This window comes from Lepisosteus platostomus, chromosome 10, assembly GCF_059453375.1.
Source record: "Lepisosteus platostomus isolate fLepPlt1 chromosome 10, fLepPlt1.hap1, whole genome shotgun sequence".
In the NCBI taxonomy this organism is placed as follows: Eukaryota; Metazoa; Chordata; class Actinopteri; order Semionotiformes; family Lepisosteidae; genus Lepisosteus; species Lepisosteus platostomus.
Window position 1 is genome coordinate 19,140,394 of NC_142620.1, and position 17,087 is coordinate 19,157,480.

Here is a 17,087-nt window from a genome sequence, read left to right on the forward strand (position 1 = left end):
AAGTATGACTTGAGTTTGCAATTTATCAAGTATTTTAGGAGTTGTTTATAGTATTGCGTCATCTTGTGCACTGATACCATAGGGATTTTAACCTTAATTACAATAAAAAGCATGGCTAAATTTTCCTGATATGACTGTGCTTATTTCTCACAGAAGGATTTTTTAACTGCTATGATGCATTGGATGACAAAATCAATTCTCAGAGTGCCAAACAATAAAAATAGAAGCCGATAGTTTCATGTTTGTTTTTTTATTGTCAAGATTTGTGTTTTTCCTTTCAGCTGGCATTGAAGCCCATCTTTCCGTGCGTCTGTTACAGTATTCATAAATGTCAGAAGAGGGACCTAACCAGAGTGCCATCATAACTTGTTAGATTGCCTAAGCTTAGATGCTGTGTCAATCAGTCAAAGTGAAAAGGACTGTTCATGACTACTTTATATTACATTTTAAAAACACGTAACAGTACCCAGGTGGCCCAATGTTGCTGTGGTTGGCCTTACAGCCCTGAAGCCCCTGGGATCAATTCCATACCTGGGGTGTTCTCTGCAGGGGTTTGCATGATAGGGCAAAGCAGTTAAACTTATTTTTAGTATTATCACAGGTGGCAAGTCAGAGCTTTGCAGGATGTCAGCAGCTGTGTATTGTGTCTCCATCCTGGTTTCACTGGTTTCATAGACAAATTCTGTTTATTGCTGTTAAATACTGCTGCATATCTAGAGAAATGTCCCTCTTTATTCACATTTTAAAGCTGTTTTCAAAGTTCTCCGTTATTGTTTTTTCAGTTCCTGCCTTCCTGCCTTTGCTGTTAGTACAGCAGTGTGCGTGAGACTTGTCTTGCAGTCACAGTGAGATTCAGCAGTCAGGTTCTTCCAGTCCTGTGGAGGGAGGAACACTCAAGCAGGAACATGAGAGATGAGAATTTCACCTTGGCCTGTTTCATGTTGTCTTTTTATATGTGCTTGGAAGATTTATGCCTTGTCACTTGCAATCCAAAGGCTAGGATTTTTTACGTAAATAATAAATGTTGTGAGAAAAGCGTTATTTGCTGTACATGTGACCACAAAAAACAATGTTTCAATACTGTTGTGTAACCATCAACTCCAAGGCTTGACATGGGCTATAAATTAATACGTTCATTTATAAGTAGTTCAGGTGGGTAGCTGCGTCAGCATGTGTAGTCTGCAAAGGAACAATAGGTTTATTCCATGCTGAAAAGAGAAGAGAGAAAACGTTTCAGCATGGAATAAACCTATTACTTGTTCCTAATTAATTTATAATATTAATTTAATAGTACATTTGCTGATGGGAGTGTAGGCAATGAAAATATAAATTAAAATGATGACAAACTTTGCAAAAAGCTGTGACCTAAAAAAACTGATATTCTGATATATAAAGCAATGGAAATTGTCTAAAACCAAATAATGTCTTGTGACAGGCAAGTTATTTGTGTTGGACACCTGCAGCTCAAACCAGTTTGGGGTCAAGTGGCAAGCTGTTAACTTAGGGTAATGTGTGCGCACATACGCGCGCGTGTGCGTAGAGTTCCCATGGAAACGGTAATGCTGCCGTCCTGAAAACTGCATGACTATGCGTGGGCTGGCTGAAGAAGGAGGAAGAGGCTGTAAGGCTACTTAAGAGTGGAATCCCTCTTCCTTACAAGGCTCAGGAATTTGTCTTGAGCTTTATTAGTTAAACATACATGTGAAGATTGAATTAAAAATAAATGCAAATCTGTAGCAGCCTTGAATGCAAAGGCAGGGCTATTCTGAGTGCTCTGCTCTGTTTTTTCCTGCTTAAACTTTTCTATTTGCTGAATGGACCTGATAGATGTGACTCCCAATGGCATTATCTTTCCTGTTTTATAATCTTCAAAGGAGTGTAGTGTTAGCATTGATGCGTAATTGAGAGTTCAGCTATAGAGAAGCAGGAGGGTATAAAAGCAATTTAAAGGTTTTTTTTGTCTGGTTGTTAGCACAGAATGTAGTAACTCCCCTATGTGTGTCTGACTATTTAAGGGCTTTGAATGATTCTGTGTTGGTGAAGTGCTTATTTCCGAGAAGCCAGTAGCCTGAATTACAGTAAATCTCGTCATCAAAGCTTTACACTTGAAAATGCAGTTAGACTGAATAACTTTTTTTTTTTTGGCCTCATGTAGTGGTCTGTGCTGTTGAGATGAAGGATGCTCTTCTGTGCGAGAGAAGATGGTTGTGCGCAGGGCATAAGTAGGTAGTGGGGTCTGTCTAGAATTGCTATTGATTGTAAAACCACAAAGAGCACAGCAAATCAAAACATTCTGTTCCATGTTTTTAAGAAACACTTAAGAAGGTTTGGATGTTTGAACGCTAAACAAATGGTGGAACAAATGAGCTATGAAAGTTGTATAATGTGCATGTTCTTGGAACAGCTAATCCCCCTTTACTTGGTGTGAATATCATTTGCTATGTCCTAAATATTTTTTCCAGTGTTTCGCATTGACCTTAACTCATTACCTAAATGGAATTCACTATTTCTACTTGTATGCGTTTGTGTTGGATAATGCTTTTATCCAAGGAAACTTACAACGGTCGCAAATAAATCCCAACACGTAAAAAAAGTGTTAGTCAAAAAGTGCTACAGGCTGCTAAATGCAACAGCAGGGACTGTAGTTTAGTTACATAACTGATACCATAGTTATTCAGCCTCATTCATGGTACAGGTACTGTAGATGGGCAAGGAACAACATCTTTTTTACATTTTGCTTTTATTATGTTTATTGACGGAAATATTTGTGGCCAAAAATATTCCATCTTAAGTTGGCTGTGGTTAAAAAGATATATGCTATGCTATCCAGCTTTCAAAAAATCCTTTTAGGAAATAATTCACGACTGTGTGTGAATGTTTGTAGGCTGCTTTATTGAAACTCCAGAGGGCTTGGTTTCCCACAGGAATTTCAAACTTAAGAAATGTAATTGAAGGAAATGGGTGAATAATGGTGCCTTTTTTTGTTTAGAAAACGACATGGAATGGTGTCCGTGTTATTTAATCCCTTATCCCTCCCTGTCTTTGTATGCCATCGTTGTGTTCTGTCATCGAGGAACAGTGGGAAAGGAGGCATTTGTGTCCATCAGTGTGCCCTGACAGCAGTCATCTTCATTGCTGATTTATAAAATCAACAGTGAGCCACACTGGGTTTCAAATGAACCATTGACTACATGTTATACATTCTCTGTGGCCTCAGCTACAGTAAATGAAAAGTTAAAACTAAAACATTGTTTGTGTGTTTCTTAATTTTGAGTGCTGTCCTTATCAGGTTTTCTGCACAGAATTTTTAATACATTTTCTGTGACACAGGGGTCTTTTTCTCGGGCTATGATACTTTTGTTTGCTTTTCTTCCATCCAGCTGTTTTTTTTTTTTCGCCAGTGAAAACATCATTGGGTTTTTGGTATCAAAACGCAAAAAAAAAAAGGCAAAAATAAATGATGATAAAATGTTAAATAGTAGAAATGGGTAGAAGAAAAACCAGAACCACAACAAAAATGCCTAAATAACAGTGCATATTGTGTTCTGCTTACCTCAAATAGCACATTACTCATTCCATCTCAGGAAGACTTGCCCATTTCCAATTATACCTGCCAAAGCAGGAGCAGGGGCCAAGAGGCTGCCACAGGCTGAGAAATTGCTCCTCCCTCACTAGTATACTTACTCTTTCTAGGGGGAGAGCTTTAAGAATCTCAGTATACCCATTTCCAGACCGCAAATCTTTATGTAACCTGAGTTACATAAAGTCGGAAGCAGCCCTTTCTTAGCCTCTGCACATGCACATATAGAGAATTGCCATTCATGATAGTTGTAAATAAAAACATTTCGCTTAATGAAAAAACAAAAACATTTAAAGCTCTTTAACTAGAATAATCACTTAATGTAGCATGTACCTAAAATTATACAGTCATTATTTAAACATTGAAAATAGTTCAATATTTAATGAATTTATAAACCCTGTACCCTGTAATGTGTATTTCATTATCCTACACTGGACTGTTCCTTAATTAAATACAAAATAAAATATAACATGACTGCTGTACGGGTTATTCACAGTTTTCAGTGAAAAAGTGTGAGATGATGTACAGAAGTTACCCCAAGTACATGAAAGCAAAACGAGACTGAAGTGTGTAACGGAGCCCTGGTGGTGTCCTCATTTGCTCACTCCGCACTGTTCATTCGTGTAAGGAACTCACAGTACAGCTTTGCTCTACCCTTACCCGTGTAATGGAAACATTCAGTAACTCGAAATTGTATGATGGGAACAGTGGGAGGCTTTATGTAAAGTGAAATTTATGTATGTTGAGTGATATGTAACCCAGGAAGCAGCTGCATACTGAATAATTGACTGTTAGCTGGAGGATTATGTGTGAACCAGTTTGTGAATCAAAATGTGACTAGTTACTTTGATTTGTTGCAGGACTACATTGAGGCCCACCCAGAGACTATCGTCCTGGATCCCCTTCCTGCCATCCGGACCCTGCTGGACCGGTGCAAGTCCTACGAGCTGATCCACAAGATAGAGGACTGCATGCAAGGTTTGGAGATGTTTATGCTACTGTGGAAATTTCTGAGAGCTTTGTTTCGGCTGGATCAGGTGGCAAAACTGACTCCAGATTCTGGTTTTTAGGTGTTTCATAAATTCAGAATCTTAGAGAAACAGCTCCTTTGCTTTTTGCTTCTGTTACACACTGGCCTTTGTGAGATGTCATCAGGCACAGATAGTTGTAGGCAACCCATCGTTCCTGCTGATTTCCATATATTTTGGGAAAGGGAAATTTTTTAATCATTTCTCCATGTCTACCTTTCAACACATGAGTAAGAATGCTGATTTGGCTGTTGTATTTTACATTTTACATCTGCCCTTGATATTCTCTCCTGCTTGTTTGCAAAAGCATTTTTTGTGCGTGTTTGTCTTATACAGAACGTCACTAAAATATGTTTTCAAACCTAAGGGGCATTCCTTTTAAGTTTAACCGTTGAAAACTTTGCCCAGGGATATTGTACTACACTTGTGTGAACCACTGATCAAGCCTGTTCTCCAACAAACTCACTAAATTTACCTTGAGTGTTGGAAGAAACTAACAGGTTTTTGTAACCTGGTTTATGAAATAGGTGCTTTGAGTTCTTAAATTAACCCATGCTGCAAAGTGTGGACATGATATTTATTTCTTCTAAACTTGCCTTTAGTAAATTATAGAAGTGTATGCACTGACTTTCAAACATGTTAAATTACAAAGTGTCAACAATTATAACCACCATTATTAGAAAAAACCTCACAAATACAGGTTTGGGCCAGGCTTTCTTCTCTCAGTGTGAGGTGGCAGGTATCTATGCAGAGCTTGGCTCAAGATGAAGAGAATATAGCACCCATTTTCTGAGGGAAAGGCCATGGACACTGTTCCCACGCAGTGTTGCCATTACAGTACTGTATTCTGTCTTACAATAATATATTTGGAAGTTCTCGTAAGTTCCATTTGTGATTTGTGCATGAAATGCAAACTTAAAAATATAATGATTTTTGCCTTGCACTCAGTTATAGACACCCCCTTTTTTCATAATAGACTCCTTTGCTTGTGGGTGCTAGAGATGTCATTTGTGCACTACTAGGCTTATGCCTGAAGCAAATCTGCATGTAAAGGTGGGTCAATTAATTTGTGATAGAAGTCGCACAGAGATCTTGTCAGGACCCACATATATTGAGTTTCCTCTTGATTTAAGTGCACTTGTCCCAGTTCATCTACAAACTATCAAGGTCAGAATAATAAGCCAGACTTGGTAGACTTGTTGGGTATAGGATTTCTTGGGGGTGGGGCCTGTTTTTGCACTCCATGAACTTATTCGATCTCAGGGATGCAGATGTGAATGTGTGTCTTATTACCTGTGAGAAGCCAGACATGAAAGTAGGCTCAGTTCGTATTTAAGACTTCTAGAAACTGATGGTCAGATGCATTCCATTCCACTCGACTCAAACAACCATGTCTTCCACTCGTCCAGCAAGATGTGAAAGTGACCCAGCCAGGGTCAACTTCAAGGGACATACATCTACACTTCAATTCAATTGACTGCTTTGCTGTTGTCGGGTACTGCTGGGACTCCTTCATCTTACTCATCTACCATCTACCATTCATTGATGGAGTTTTTCTCTATTCAGTTTTAGTGAGATCCATTCTTTCAGGAGCAGTTATTAAACCAAGGTGAGAAGCAGAAAATGAATTTCATTTAAAATGATATGGATATGGTCATGGATCTAAGTGGCCTGATGAAGTCCAACACCTGCTCCAAGATCACAATCTCATAAAAGATTCATATGACTTTTTCAATGTACATCTGAATTTTTCGTATTTGTTAACGTTTATATATTTGGTTATGCCCTTACATTAGTGTTGTCCAGTTCTTCATGTTGCAATACTGCAGTCTTTCTGTCTCTTTATTGCTGTTTGAGTGTTTAAACTCCAGTGTTTAACCAACTGTTAAACTGTGCACTGGCGGTTACACCTCAGATGTGAAAGGTCTGACACTGCAAGTAAATGAGGCTAATTCTGTGTGACTCTGTGTCACGCCTTTGTGTACTCAGTCAAAAGCTCAGAATAGGTCCTTCCTGTCTGAGAAACTGTACTTATAATGCCTTTTTAGTGTTTGTCACAAATATGGTCTAAGTTCTTATTGATTCCCTTACCATTTTTAAATAGCTATAGCTGTTGGATAAATCCCTAGAGATTGTTTTTCCTTATTTGGAAAAATATACTTTCATTTTCTACAAGGCAGTATAAGTAAGCAATGAATTGTTAGTTGGGACACACTGTTGGCAATGTTCAAAATGTCTAGTTTTGCAGTAGCAGAACAAAGATATCTTTGCATTGCTGTGATTTTTCAATCAAGTCGGAACACTGACTATCAACATTATCAAAAAATAATTATCTGTCAACATGAACAGACAAGCAAGTTGTGTATTGCTATATATCCCATAGAATACCAGTCCAGAATATGTTAATGGACCAAAACTGTTTCTTGTGGTACAGGGGATGGAATGTTCTAGAATGGGTATTTTATTGACTAGTCCTGTTCTAGTTTGCTGGGTGTTTTAGTTGCTCAGTTGCTTTATCTTGAAGGTAGGCAGCAGTGTACAGCAGCTCTGATAGCAGCTAACATCCTGTTCTTATCAAACAGTTTTGTTACAGTAGTGGAGCTCACTGAATTGAACAGGAAAGTGATGTAAACCCATTTCATTTTTTCTTTGTACTGCCTTTGTTCTTGGGGATTTGAAGTATGCAGTTGCCCAGCAGTACAGCAATAGCTTCCTGATTTCTTCTTGCCATGAACAAAACAACGAACATAAGGTTTGTTGTAGTGTCATCACCTCTATATACACGTCTGCAGTTTTGCCCAGTGTAATTAATAATTTGCAGCGGTTCTTGTGTTAAAAGGAAAATATAAACAATGCAAAATGGTGTGTTAGTAGCATACAGTATGCCAAAATAGCCTCCAGCTAAACCTTCAGAACTGGCTGCATGTAAAACATGTTTTCTCTGTTCCGTGTCTCTTTTGCTTCATATGCACCTGTACGTTTTTTTTATTGAGCAGAAAGTCAGAAAAATAACCATTAGCTGAAATTATGCCAATAAATATGTATATCTTATTTGTGCTTATTATAAGCATCTGTGTTTATTAATTTGTCTTCTTAACTTTGTTTAATCAATTAGCCAGAAGATATAGGTTTAGCATCAGTTGTAGGGAACCCGTTAAAAAATAGCTGGATCACCAGAAAGATACATATGTTGTGTTAATTGGAGAACAAGAATTCACAAACTCTGAAGTAAAGATGTGCTTGTATTTTATAAATGCTATGGCCTTAAAAATTAATCAGTTGAATCAAATTGATCGTTAAAACCCAGAGCTCATTTTTAAGTCTTACACTGTACGTTAATAATAACCATTCTGAAAATCTTAGTTCTTTGTAGAATCCAGCTACTGGCCTTGAGAATTGCATGAGTTACAGCTCTTGATGTAACTCAATAGGTTTGTTTAAAATACCAGGACAGAGAGTGTTCTTAGTGGTTTCCATACCACGCTGACAGTACCATGGATTATGAAGGCAAATTAGGTGATGAACAAAGAACACAAAAGGTGTTGCATAGCCCAGACTGGTGTTTACACATAGGTTGAGGTGCAGCTGATCCAAAGAAACCGTTAAGTTAAAAAAAAATTCCCTGAAGAGCACATGTTAGAAGTGTTGGTATTAAGATTAAAAAAATAATAGAAATTTAAAATTGGGTAGGAACAATTGTTTCTGTATTTGTTTTTTTTAGATGTATTGGGATATCATCTTTTTTTTATATCAGTTTTAAAGCCCAGAAAACCAGGAAGTAATATAGATTGGAGGTTCAGAGGGCAAGCTAATGTTACACAATCATTCATGTTAAAATCTCTTCCATTTGTAATGCAGTATTTTGCATTGAAATGGAGTGCCCTTTTATATTGGCGTAATGTTAAGACTGCATATTATGATTTAAAAAAATGGAGCTAGGCATTCTGTGTATAAAAGATTATATGATCCCAGCACGTATCAGATTGTTCACATGAGTATACAACATGTTTGTTGTTTGTTTGTGTTTGTTGTTCTCAGTTTTTTTCACATTAAGGCATTTTTGTATTTTCTACCATTTTGTTGTTTTGTTCATAGAAAAAGTAGTAAAATAATTAAAGGAGTTAATTATGTGTAAGCCTACTTTCCTTTTTTTACTGCTTTGTCAGACCTTTGCTTTTTGTAGACGATGCAAATTATAAAGTGCACTTTCTGGGAAGCTGTCTCTCAACCCCAAAACCTTCACCATTTAGTGTTTGTATAAGCATATAGTTGTAGATGCAGTTTGTACTACAGTAGATACTATAGCAATGTGGTGGCTCTGATAAGGCTCCACCACTACACACTTGCACAGAGCTGACACTGGAGTCCCACCAGAGGAAGGCCAGTCTAGCACATGTTGTCGTAAGTCATCTGAGACTAGGATTCCCCAAGAGACAGCTTGCTGGCTTACGTTGTCCTGGGAATCATGAGCTCTATGCACCAGTAACCTATGACATGTAGAAACCCTCTGATCTTAAAATGTTTTCTATAACAGAAGCTATGCTCCCCCAGTCAGCCATTACTGTCCTATAACTAGATTTGTGGCATCTTGTGCGTGTCAGAAAAGAATAGTTCTTGTTCCCTCTGTGCTGGTGCCAGAAACGCAGTGGTTAGCAGTGTTGATTAAGAATCTGTAGTTCCAAGCCGGGAAGGTATAAAGTAGAAATAATAGTTTTCAGTTACAGATTTATAAAGTAAAGCAGTAAGGAAAGAAATATTCTATTTAAAACATAAATGCTATTTTAAACAAACTCTAAACTTGGGGTTTGCAAACAACACAGGGCCATTCGGCTCATTTAGGCCATTTGATTTTTATTCATTAAACTTTATTAAAAGTCAAAATTCAAGAAATAAATATAAATTAATGGTATTTACCCAAATGCTTGTTTACTATTCACATTTTGGAAGAATTCACTTCCTATCATATACAGTACATACCCTTACGTCTTTGCTTTATTGTACAGCTTTTTTAAATGTCACATTCCGCAGGCGAGATGTAAACATTTATAATCCAAAACAACATGATTTGTTTAGCACCAGTTCAATAGTCCCTGGAGATCTGCTTAGCTTTCCCAGTCTCTAAAAGCTGTGATAGGTCTCTGGCTGTTCTCTTTTGTGGTAGAGCGGGTACTGTAACTGAACACAAAGGGTTGTTTTCAACACCCTTGACAGCATTTCTGCATTGGTAGTAACTAATGTCGACTGTGTTTTGAATTGTATTGTTGGCTTTAGGCCGTGGAAGGAGATCCCACTCCTGCTGTCTCCAGTAATGTGCTGCGAGTGTGTTTTCCTGAGAGAGGAGAAGTCATACTCTGGGTTGAACTGTATCACAGTTTTTATTAATACAGTTTCTGTCTAACAGGCACGATCCTTCTATGGTGTATTACGGGGACGTCTGACTTACCAATTTAGAGGAGTCTTATTTGAAATTACAGGATGTGCTTGGCTGCATGGTTTTTCATTGTCCTTTTATTTTTAAGTGTTATTTAACTTTGTATTACTTGCCCCGTAAAACGGCTCATAAAACAGAATGAAGTGATGGCTTAGAGTATTTGTGGAATCTTTCTCTTTGTTTATAAGAAAGTTGAGTGGATTTATTTATAAAAGTGTAGACCGTGCCAGCCTTTAAATGGTGAGGCATCTCTCCTTGTTCAGGACTTAAACAGCAAGTATTAATGTGTATTTTATGACTACACTTTAGAATGTAAAGATGATTTGCATAAACTGTGAGGTGATGTAGCAATTCCAATTTACTCACTTACATGTTCCAACCAGGATACCTTGTCTTATCCTATCTTGAACATTGATAAGACTGCCGTATTGATGCTAGCAAAAAATTCAAACAAAGCAAATTGGCATCCATAAATCTGGGTATTAAATGCAGCTACAATAGAACTTTAAGACATGTCTTCAGTATTGTTTTTCAAGAGCTGGAATGTTAGAGAGTGAGTGATAGTTCTTAAGTGGGCATTAATGTTTAGTACAGTATATACTGTAAAGCACATTGTTTAGTTTCTGTTTCCTGTAGCCGGACATATTTGGTTAGTGTCTTTTGGTCAAACCTGAAGAACAGTTTTTTTCTTTTTGAAAGCTCTTCCACCATAACAATTACACAAGTAATTTCAGATCATTGGTTTAATTATTCTTTTTAAAAGTTTGTAATCTCCGCCTTACCGGTATATTCAATGGATCAAAACAAAACTCAAGGAAATTTAAACTTCATATTGAGACTTAAGGTAGAATGCTTAAATATTCATGTAATTATTCACAGTCTCGTTGTTTTGTTGATTAAGCCAAAATAATGGCTTAATCAACAAAACTAGTATTGTGGTAAATCTTACAGGAGCATAGCCCTTTTTGTTTTGATTCTACAATTCAGGGCTTCCAACAAATGTGTTTTAGATACAAAAGTCCAAGGAGAAAGGGAATAGAATTGATAACTTGTACATCCATTCTTTAACAAAAAAAAAGTGGTCCACTCTTTATGCTTCACGTGCAATACTAGGGTAAATTTGACACTACAGTGAGCAGTAAGTAACTGAGTTTAATTAGCAGAACTAACTGTGTAAGCATTCTGTTATCAAAGCTTGTCTTGTCTCATAGGTCAGGATGATTAACAGTGAGTGGAGTATTAGCCTTATGCACCATAAAAGATTGTGACATGTACAGGTGTGTAACAGGGTGTGGACAATATATTACAGTGATAGCAGAACTCTTACGATATGCCGGCAAGCTAGCTACAACTACAGTACCATCCCATTCTGTGTGACAGCAGGCTAATTGATTCACTGCAGCAGCATTGCAAATGAGATCATTCAAGAGAAATAGATCTTCAGTGTTTATTTTCAATAAGTATGGTTTAAATAAGTAGTATATGTATATGAATCATTTATCAATGAAATTCCAACAGGATTGTAAAGAACTTTTTCAAAAAATATTTTATATTCTGGTGAAAAAATGCTTGCAGGTTAGTGATTAGAAATTCACAATTTGTGCTTAAAATAGGAACTCAATCCTCTTAAAGGATATAGAAAATGAAGGATTTGTGTGCTATGCACAGAACTATAGTATTCTTACAAAAAGGAAAAAAAATCCTTTGCTTTGACTATACGTCAAAAAGGAAGAGATTAACAGCTTGGCTGTTGCAAGTGAATGCGTCAGCTACAGAATTCAGTGAAGCAGATTAGTGTGATATCATTGGTTTTGGAAATGTAGTCATTACAAACCTACAAGATGTATATATTAAAATATCAAATGGGAAATAACAGCTATTGCTGCCTGCAAAAAATGTGTGAAGTACTAGTAGATGAGAGAATAAAAAGGGAATGTTATCATATAATATAAATTGCATACCACATCATTTTTCATAATATTGAACAGCTGATTCAGTATAATTAATTGAGCATTAAGTTTTAAGTTAGTAATATTTCATGACAATATATTTATTTACATTTGTGCTTGATTAATATTACTAAGAAATTGTATACCTTAGCAGTTGAAATAATGTTGCTTTACAGCTTGCATTTAGAAATAGCATCTAATGTTTATTGTGTAAATAACCTACTTTATATGTTCAAAGCAGAAAATGAAGAGAAATATCTGTAACTACTGCAAAAGTAAAATGGAAAAGTTATGATTGCGTAAGCATTCACACCCTTTGCTGAGGCAAACTTTATACTTCCAGTGCATGAAATGACCTTAACGAGCCCCACAGTTAGTTACCTGTGTGTGCTTTAATTGTGGTTCACATACAGTAATTCCACCATACATTTATTGCTATATAGTCCCTCACTCAGGGAGTGAATTTTGAATGAATGAATGAAACATCCAAAGACAAAAGGCACAGATCAGGCGAAGGGTATAAAAAAATGTTAAGAAACCCTTAATATTGTTTTAGCGTGGAGAAGTTGATTGTTAAGAAGTGGAATTCACTCCGAGCAGCTGGTCAAAGAGAAAACTGCTTGGGACACCACCATGAACCCAACAGCAAGCTACGGAGTTCAGAGGTTTAAAAAATGCATTGTGTCAAAAATGTTCTGGTCATTCCACAAAAGGGACTTGTAAGGAATTGTAGTGCAGTGAGAATTTAAAATTGCTTTTGGTTTAGAGTAGCAAATTCTGTTTTGAATTTGCATTTTATCGAGGCATCGCCAAAAAAACTGCAAACACAAGTACATTAAGTACATTAACCATGTTTGGGGGGAAAAAACTGTTTTACTCTTTGGGAACCATACAAAGCATTGGCCGATTAATAAAAAAGGTAGATGTATTGTGGTGATGCCCTTACGTACAGCAGTATGACACTTAACATTATGCATTCTGTGAGATCAGCGTTCTAGCCTGCAGGATATGAGCACATTCCTGGCCCAGAGTCTGTATGAAGTAATCATGAGAGTCAAGAGAGGCCCACATGTCAATGGACAGCCACCATGGGTGGTCTGTGAAAATACAGTAAATTTTGACTCAGAATGGGTCTTGTAGCTGTCTGTGCTAGTAGTCAACTGAGCAAAGGGGAGAGGTTTTTATAACCGCCATAAAAACATTTTATCTGTGGTTTCACTCATAAGCCCTCTATGGACTCATTCACCTATAGCAGTCAAGCTTGCACTCGCCTCTACTGCTTGAAGTAGCAAAGAGTTGGAGCTGTCGCTGCTCTGCTGGGGTCTGGCAATTCTCATGTCCTTTAACAAGAACAAAAGCCAATTGTCAGGAGTGGGTTAACTTTATAGAGTTGACAGGCTTCTATCCACATTGCACTGTAGCTTCATGGAAGTTGATACCTGATAATCAAAGACATGCAGGCAGGAGAGGAGAGTGACTTCTCAAAAAAAGGAATGTACAGAGTCTCTCTAATTGTCATAGTTCCCCTTTTTATTTTAACAAAACAGAGTTTAGTAGTTTAAAATAAGTGGAAATCATGAAAATAACCAAAACATACGAAGCCATTAATACATTTTTAAGTTGTCTAGCTGCTGGCAGGAGAACTAATGAACCATAGACTCTATGAAATTTCTTTCCAATTAGTGTGAAAATAGAAGGGAGCACTGTCTTTCCAACAGCGAGGCTGCAGCGTGTTCCTCCAGGGCCCCCCAGTACTTAAAAAAAAAATGCTGCCAATTGAAGGCCTGAATAAAATTCAGTTTTGTTAAACCAGTAAAAGCCACCTTGTATGATTTTTTGTAGATTATCATCTTCATAGTAAGTCCTCTAAGACTGCGACAACTCCTTAAGCACTTCCCAAGTTCTTGTGATAACCTTGTCTTTTCACAAAAATACCCTGCTACGCAGGATGCTTGTATTTGGTTTTGATCTGTCGAGTTTACATTAATTGCTGTGCTTTGACAATTAGTAGTTGTGAAAAGTTGGACAGACTTGGTGAGAGGCGACAAAATGAATGACAGGAAGGTCGTGGTAGCTCACGGCGTGCTATAAACACCCTGGGTCATGTTTAAACTCAACAGGGGACATTTTCCAGAAGCAGTGACCACGGTCTGATTCTCCTTCTTGATGGCCTTCTGTCAGGGCTGTCTCCTGAGGCGGCACAGGCAGATGACTGAATGCACTGTTTGCCCTCCAATTTCTTCTTACTTTTCAAACAAATCCTAAGCAATACATGGTCTCCAAGCCCTAATGAGGCTGGGCAGGAGCGTCTTCCTGACCACTAATAAATTATATTCTCGTTGTGATTGTTAGCAGTCCTCCTGTGGGGTGTGGACTAGTTGGGTTTATTTGTTGTGTATGTCACTATGGACGACAGTGTCATCCCATGCAACCACTTGTGTACAAATATGGAATTGTTGGACTTTTTTTCCTTGTGGCCCAAGCGTTCGTTGATATTTTGAACTGTCATAGATCGAGGATAGTAAGTAGATAAAACTGTAACCTCCTTAGCAACAGGAAGAATGTACTGTTTTTATTTCATCAGTGTCTCTGTGACACAGGATGGGTTATAGATTGTACAGTATGTTTCTAGGTGTGTCAATTTCTACCTCATTTTCAGGTATGTACAATAGGTTTCTCTTGGCATCCTAAGACCTGTGGTGATTATTTGGCACTTCATTAACAATTATTGTGGGTAGCAGGGAACCACCAAAAATAAGATTCTTGGAACTATTTCTGAAGTGCAGTAACAGATACTGTGTGTGTTGAAGTAGCTTTTTGGGACAGACTCTTATGTTAACATGCTAACATGAAATATCAGTAAAGTTATTAATTTTAAAATGAAACATAATGGATGTTATTTAGGCTTAGATTGTCTTATTGTTGAAACCCTTTTTAAAAATACATTGGTCAAGACCCTCAATGTTTTTAGGGTACATTCTGAAAAGGAAGATAACCATGCCAGTTAAGTGGCCACTTATCAAACATTGTGTGAGTTTTAGATACTGTTTTAAAGAATCATCTGTAGTGGTATCCTTCTTAGTGTTCCATTTGAAGGTGTACAAAAGGTCCATTGCCGAGCTTGTTTGACCTTTCACAGAAATACCTTGCTACACAGGACATTATTTGTTTTTGACATGTCAATTTTCCATAAGGTTGTTTGAGCTAAACTGGATTTAGAGATAGAATATGACCTGTTTGGCACTTGCACACTATCCTTACATACTGTACATCACCTGATACTCTTGGAGTCATAATCATTGATGTAACCTCGACTCAACAGGTATTTTGGGTCTTTCATCATCAGACTGCTTTGTCCAGGTGATCAATCTGAGTTTAATAAGTCCTCACCTTGTGTCCAAGTGGCATTGATATTCTTGTAATGGTGTAAATGTTTGCGCTTTTTATTTCAAACTATGTCCCCTTTTTTCAAGTCTTAATTGAAATTTTTTAAGTACTCTGTGTCTTAAGTGATAAGAATTATGCTGCCTTCCCGTTTATATTCTTTTGAGAAAATCCTTAAAATTTTAACCACTGCAGTTTTGTATTGCTGACCGTGTAAATGTGAATAATTTGTGCTTAAAATATATCTCAGGAAATCTTTTGAGACATCACAAAAATCACCAAAAGTGCAAAGCCACATTGAATTAGGTTATCAGAAGAATTACATGAGAGACAAAAGGGCTTGGGAACAACTAATTAGTCTTGCCTGTCAGCCATGTTTCAATTACAGATAAGTAATCAATTAATTATCAGTTTAATCAAACTGAATTTACTTATATTAATTTCAAGGCTTGTCATATGATCAAAAATGAATACTGAAAATTTCTAGCTTTTAATATAATTTATATTGTAGTTTGAATGTGCACTGGCAGTCCATACCTAATTATTATTTCTCCTTTACGTAAAGATTATTCCAATTATAAACCAAATGATAAGGAGAGCTTAAAAATTTCACATAACTGTCTTAATGGGCTCCAAGATGTCTGGTCAATCTTACATTGTTTAGACAGGGTTTGTCATAAAGAGATTGATTCTCTGCAGTTGGGCAATCCGGTTTTGAGCAGTAGGCTAAATCGATGTCTTCATTTAACACATGAACATGGACTTTGCCTTTTACTTCCTTTTTTCTCATATTGCAATATTATTCTGTTTCTGGCAAACATGGAGTCTGGTGTGAGCTATCTGTCCCATTGCATACATTTTTCTTATCAGGCTCAGGCAGGTGTTATGGAAACTGTAACTTTAAGGAGGTGAAAGTTTGATGAATCAACTGTAAAATACCCTAAGAAAAGTCCTATATATATCTTAAGAAAATATAATTTGTTTACATATAAGGTTCTCGGGTTAGAACAAAAAACAGAGGCCAGGGCCCTCTGTGAAATTAGAGTCTGAGTCCCTTAGCTATATGTCATGCTATTCTCCGAGCACAAAGTTTGTTTAAAAACATCTTTATGGGGAAAAGTGTTTTTGGAATTGGTTACCTACTGAAAAAGAAGCCCCATTGGTTAAAAACTAAAGGCACCACTGGAGAGAAAATTCCCAGAAATGTGTTTTTTGGGTAAAAACAGCATTTGTATTTAAACATTTTTTTCTCTTTAACAAACAGATCTCTTAAACTCCAGTCACGGTTGTTCTTGCTTAAATTCTGTGTTCCATGATGAAAGAGCTCATCACTAAAACTGATATTTTTCATTAAGATTAGCTTTTTATCCCTTCACAAGAAGGTTGGTCCTGTGAGCAAGGTGAGATCTTTTCTGTTCGGTCAGAAGAAGGAAAGGAGAGAACCAGATTAAAACGATAACAATGAGCGTTGTACTTTTCCTCCAGAATTACTCTGTATTGTGGCATTTGAAATGTGATGCTACACTGTGTATTATACACCCCTATTGTCTGGCACTAGTAACGGCATTACGCGAACTTGAGACTGAGTGTCATCATCTATGGAAGTCTTGTAGACACAAAAAATCAACTCTTGCCTACTGTATGTACAGCAATGTGTAACAGTGACTTGGAAAGTGCAAGCAGAAGCTTTGAGCGATTGGGAAGGTGAATCACAT

General features: G+C 37.1%; 1 protein-coding gene across 7 annotated transcripts in view; it reads left to right on the plus strand.

Moving 5' to 3' along the window:
* The window catches only part of itpk1a (inositol-tetrakisphosphate 1-kinase a), a 100,451-nt gene that overhangs the window by 60,061 nt on the left and 23,303 nt on the right, over window positions 1–17,087 (plus strand). For all 7 annotated transcript variants that reach the window (XM_088648597.1, XM_088648596.1, XM_088648598.1 and 4 more), the window contains one exon: window positions 4,441–4,558. In XM_088648597.1, coding sequence (XP_088504723.1) covers window positions 4,441–4,558 — 118 coding nt within the window. The remainder of the gene's footprint in view (window positions 1–4,440; window positions 4,559–17,087) is intronic.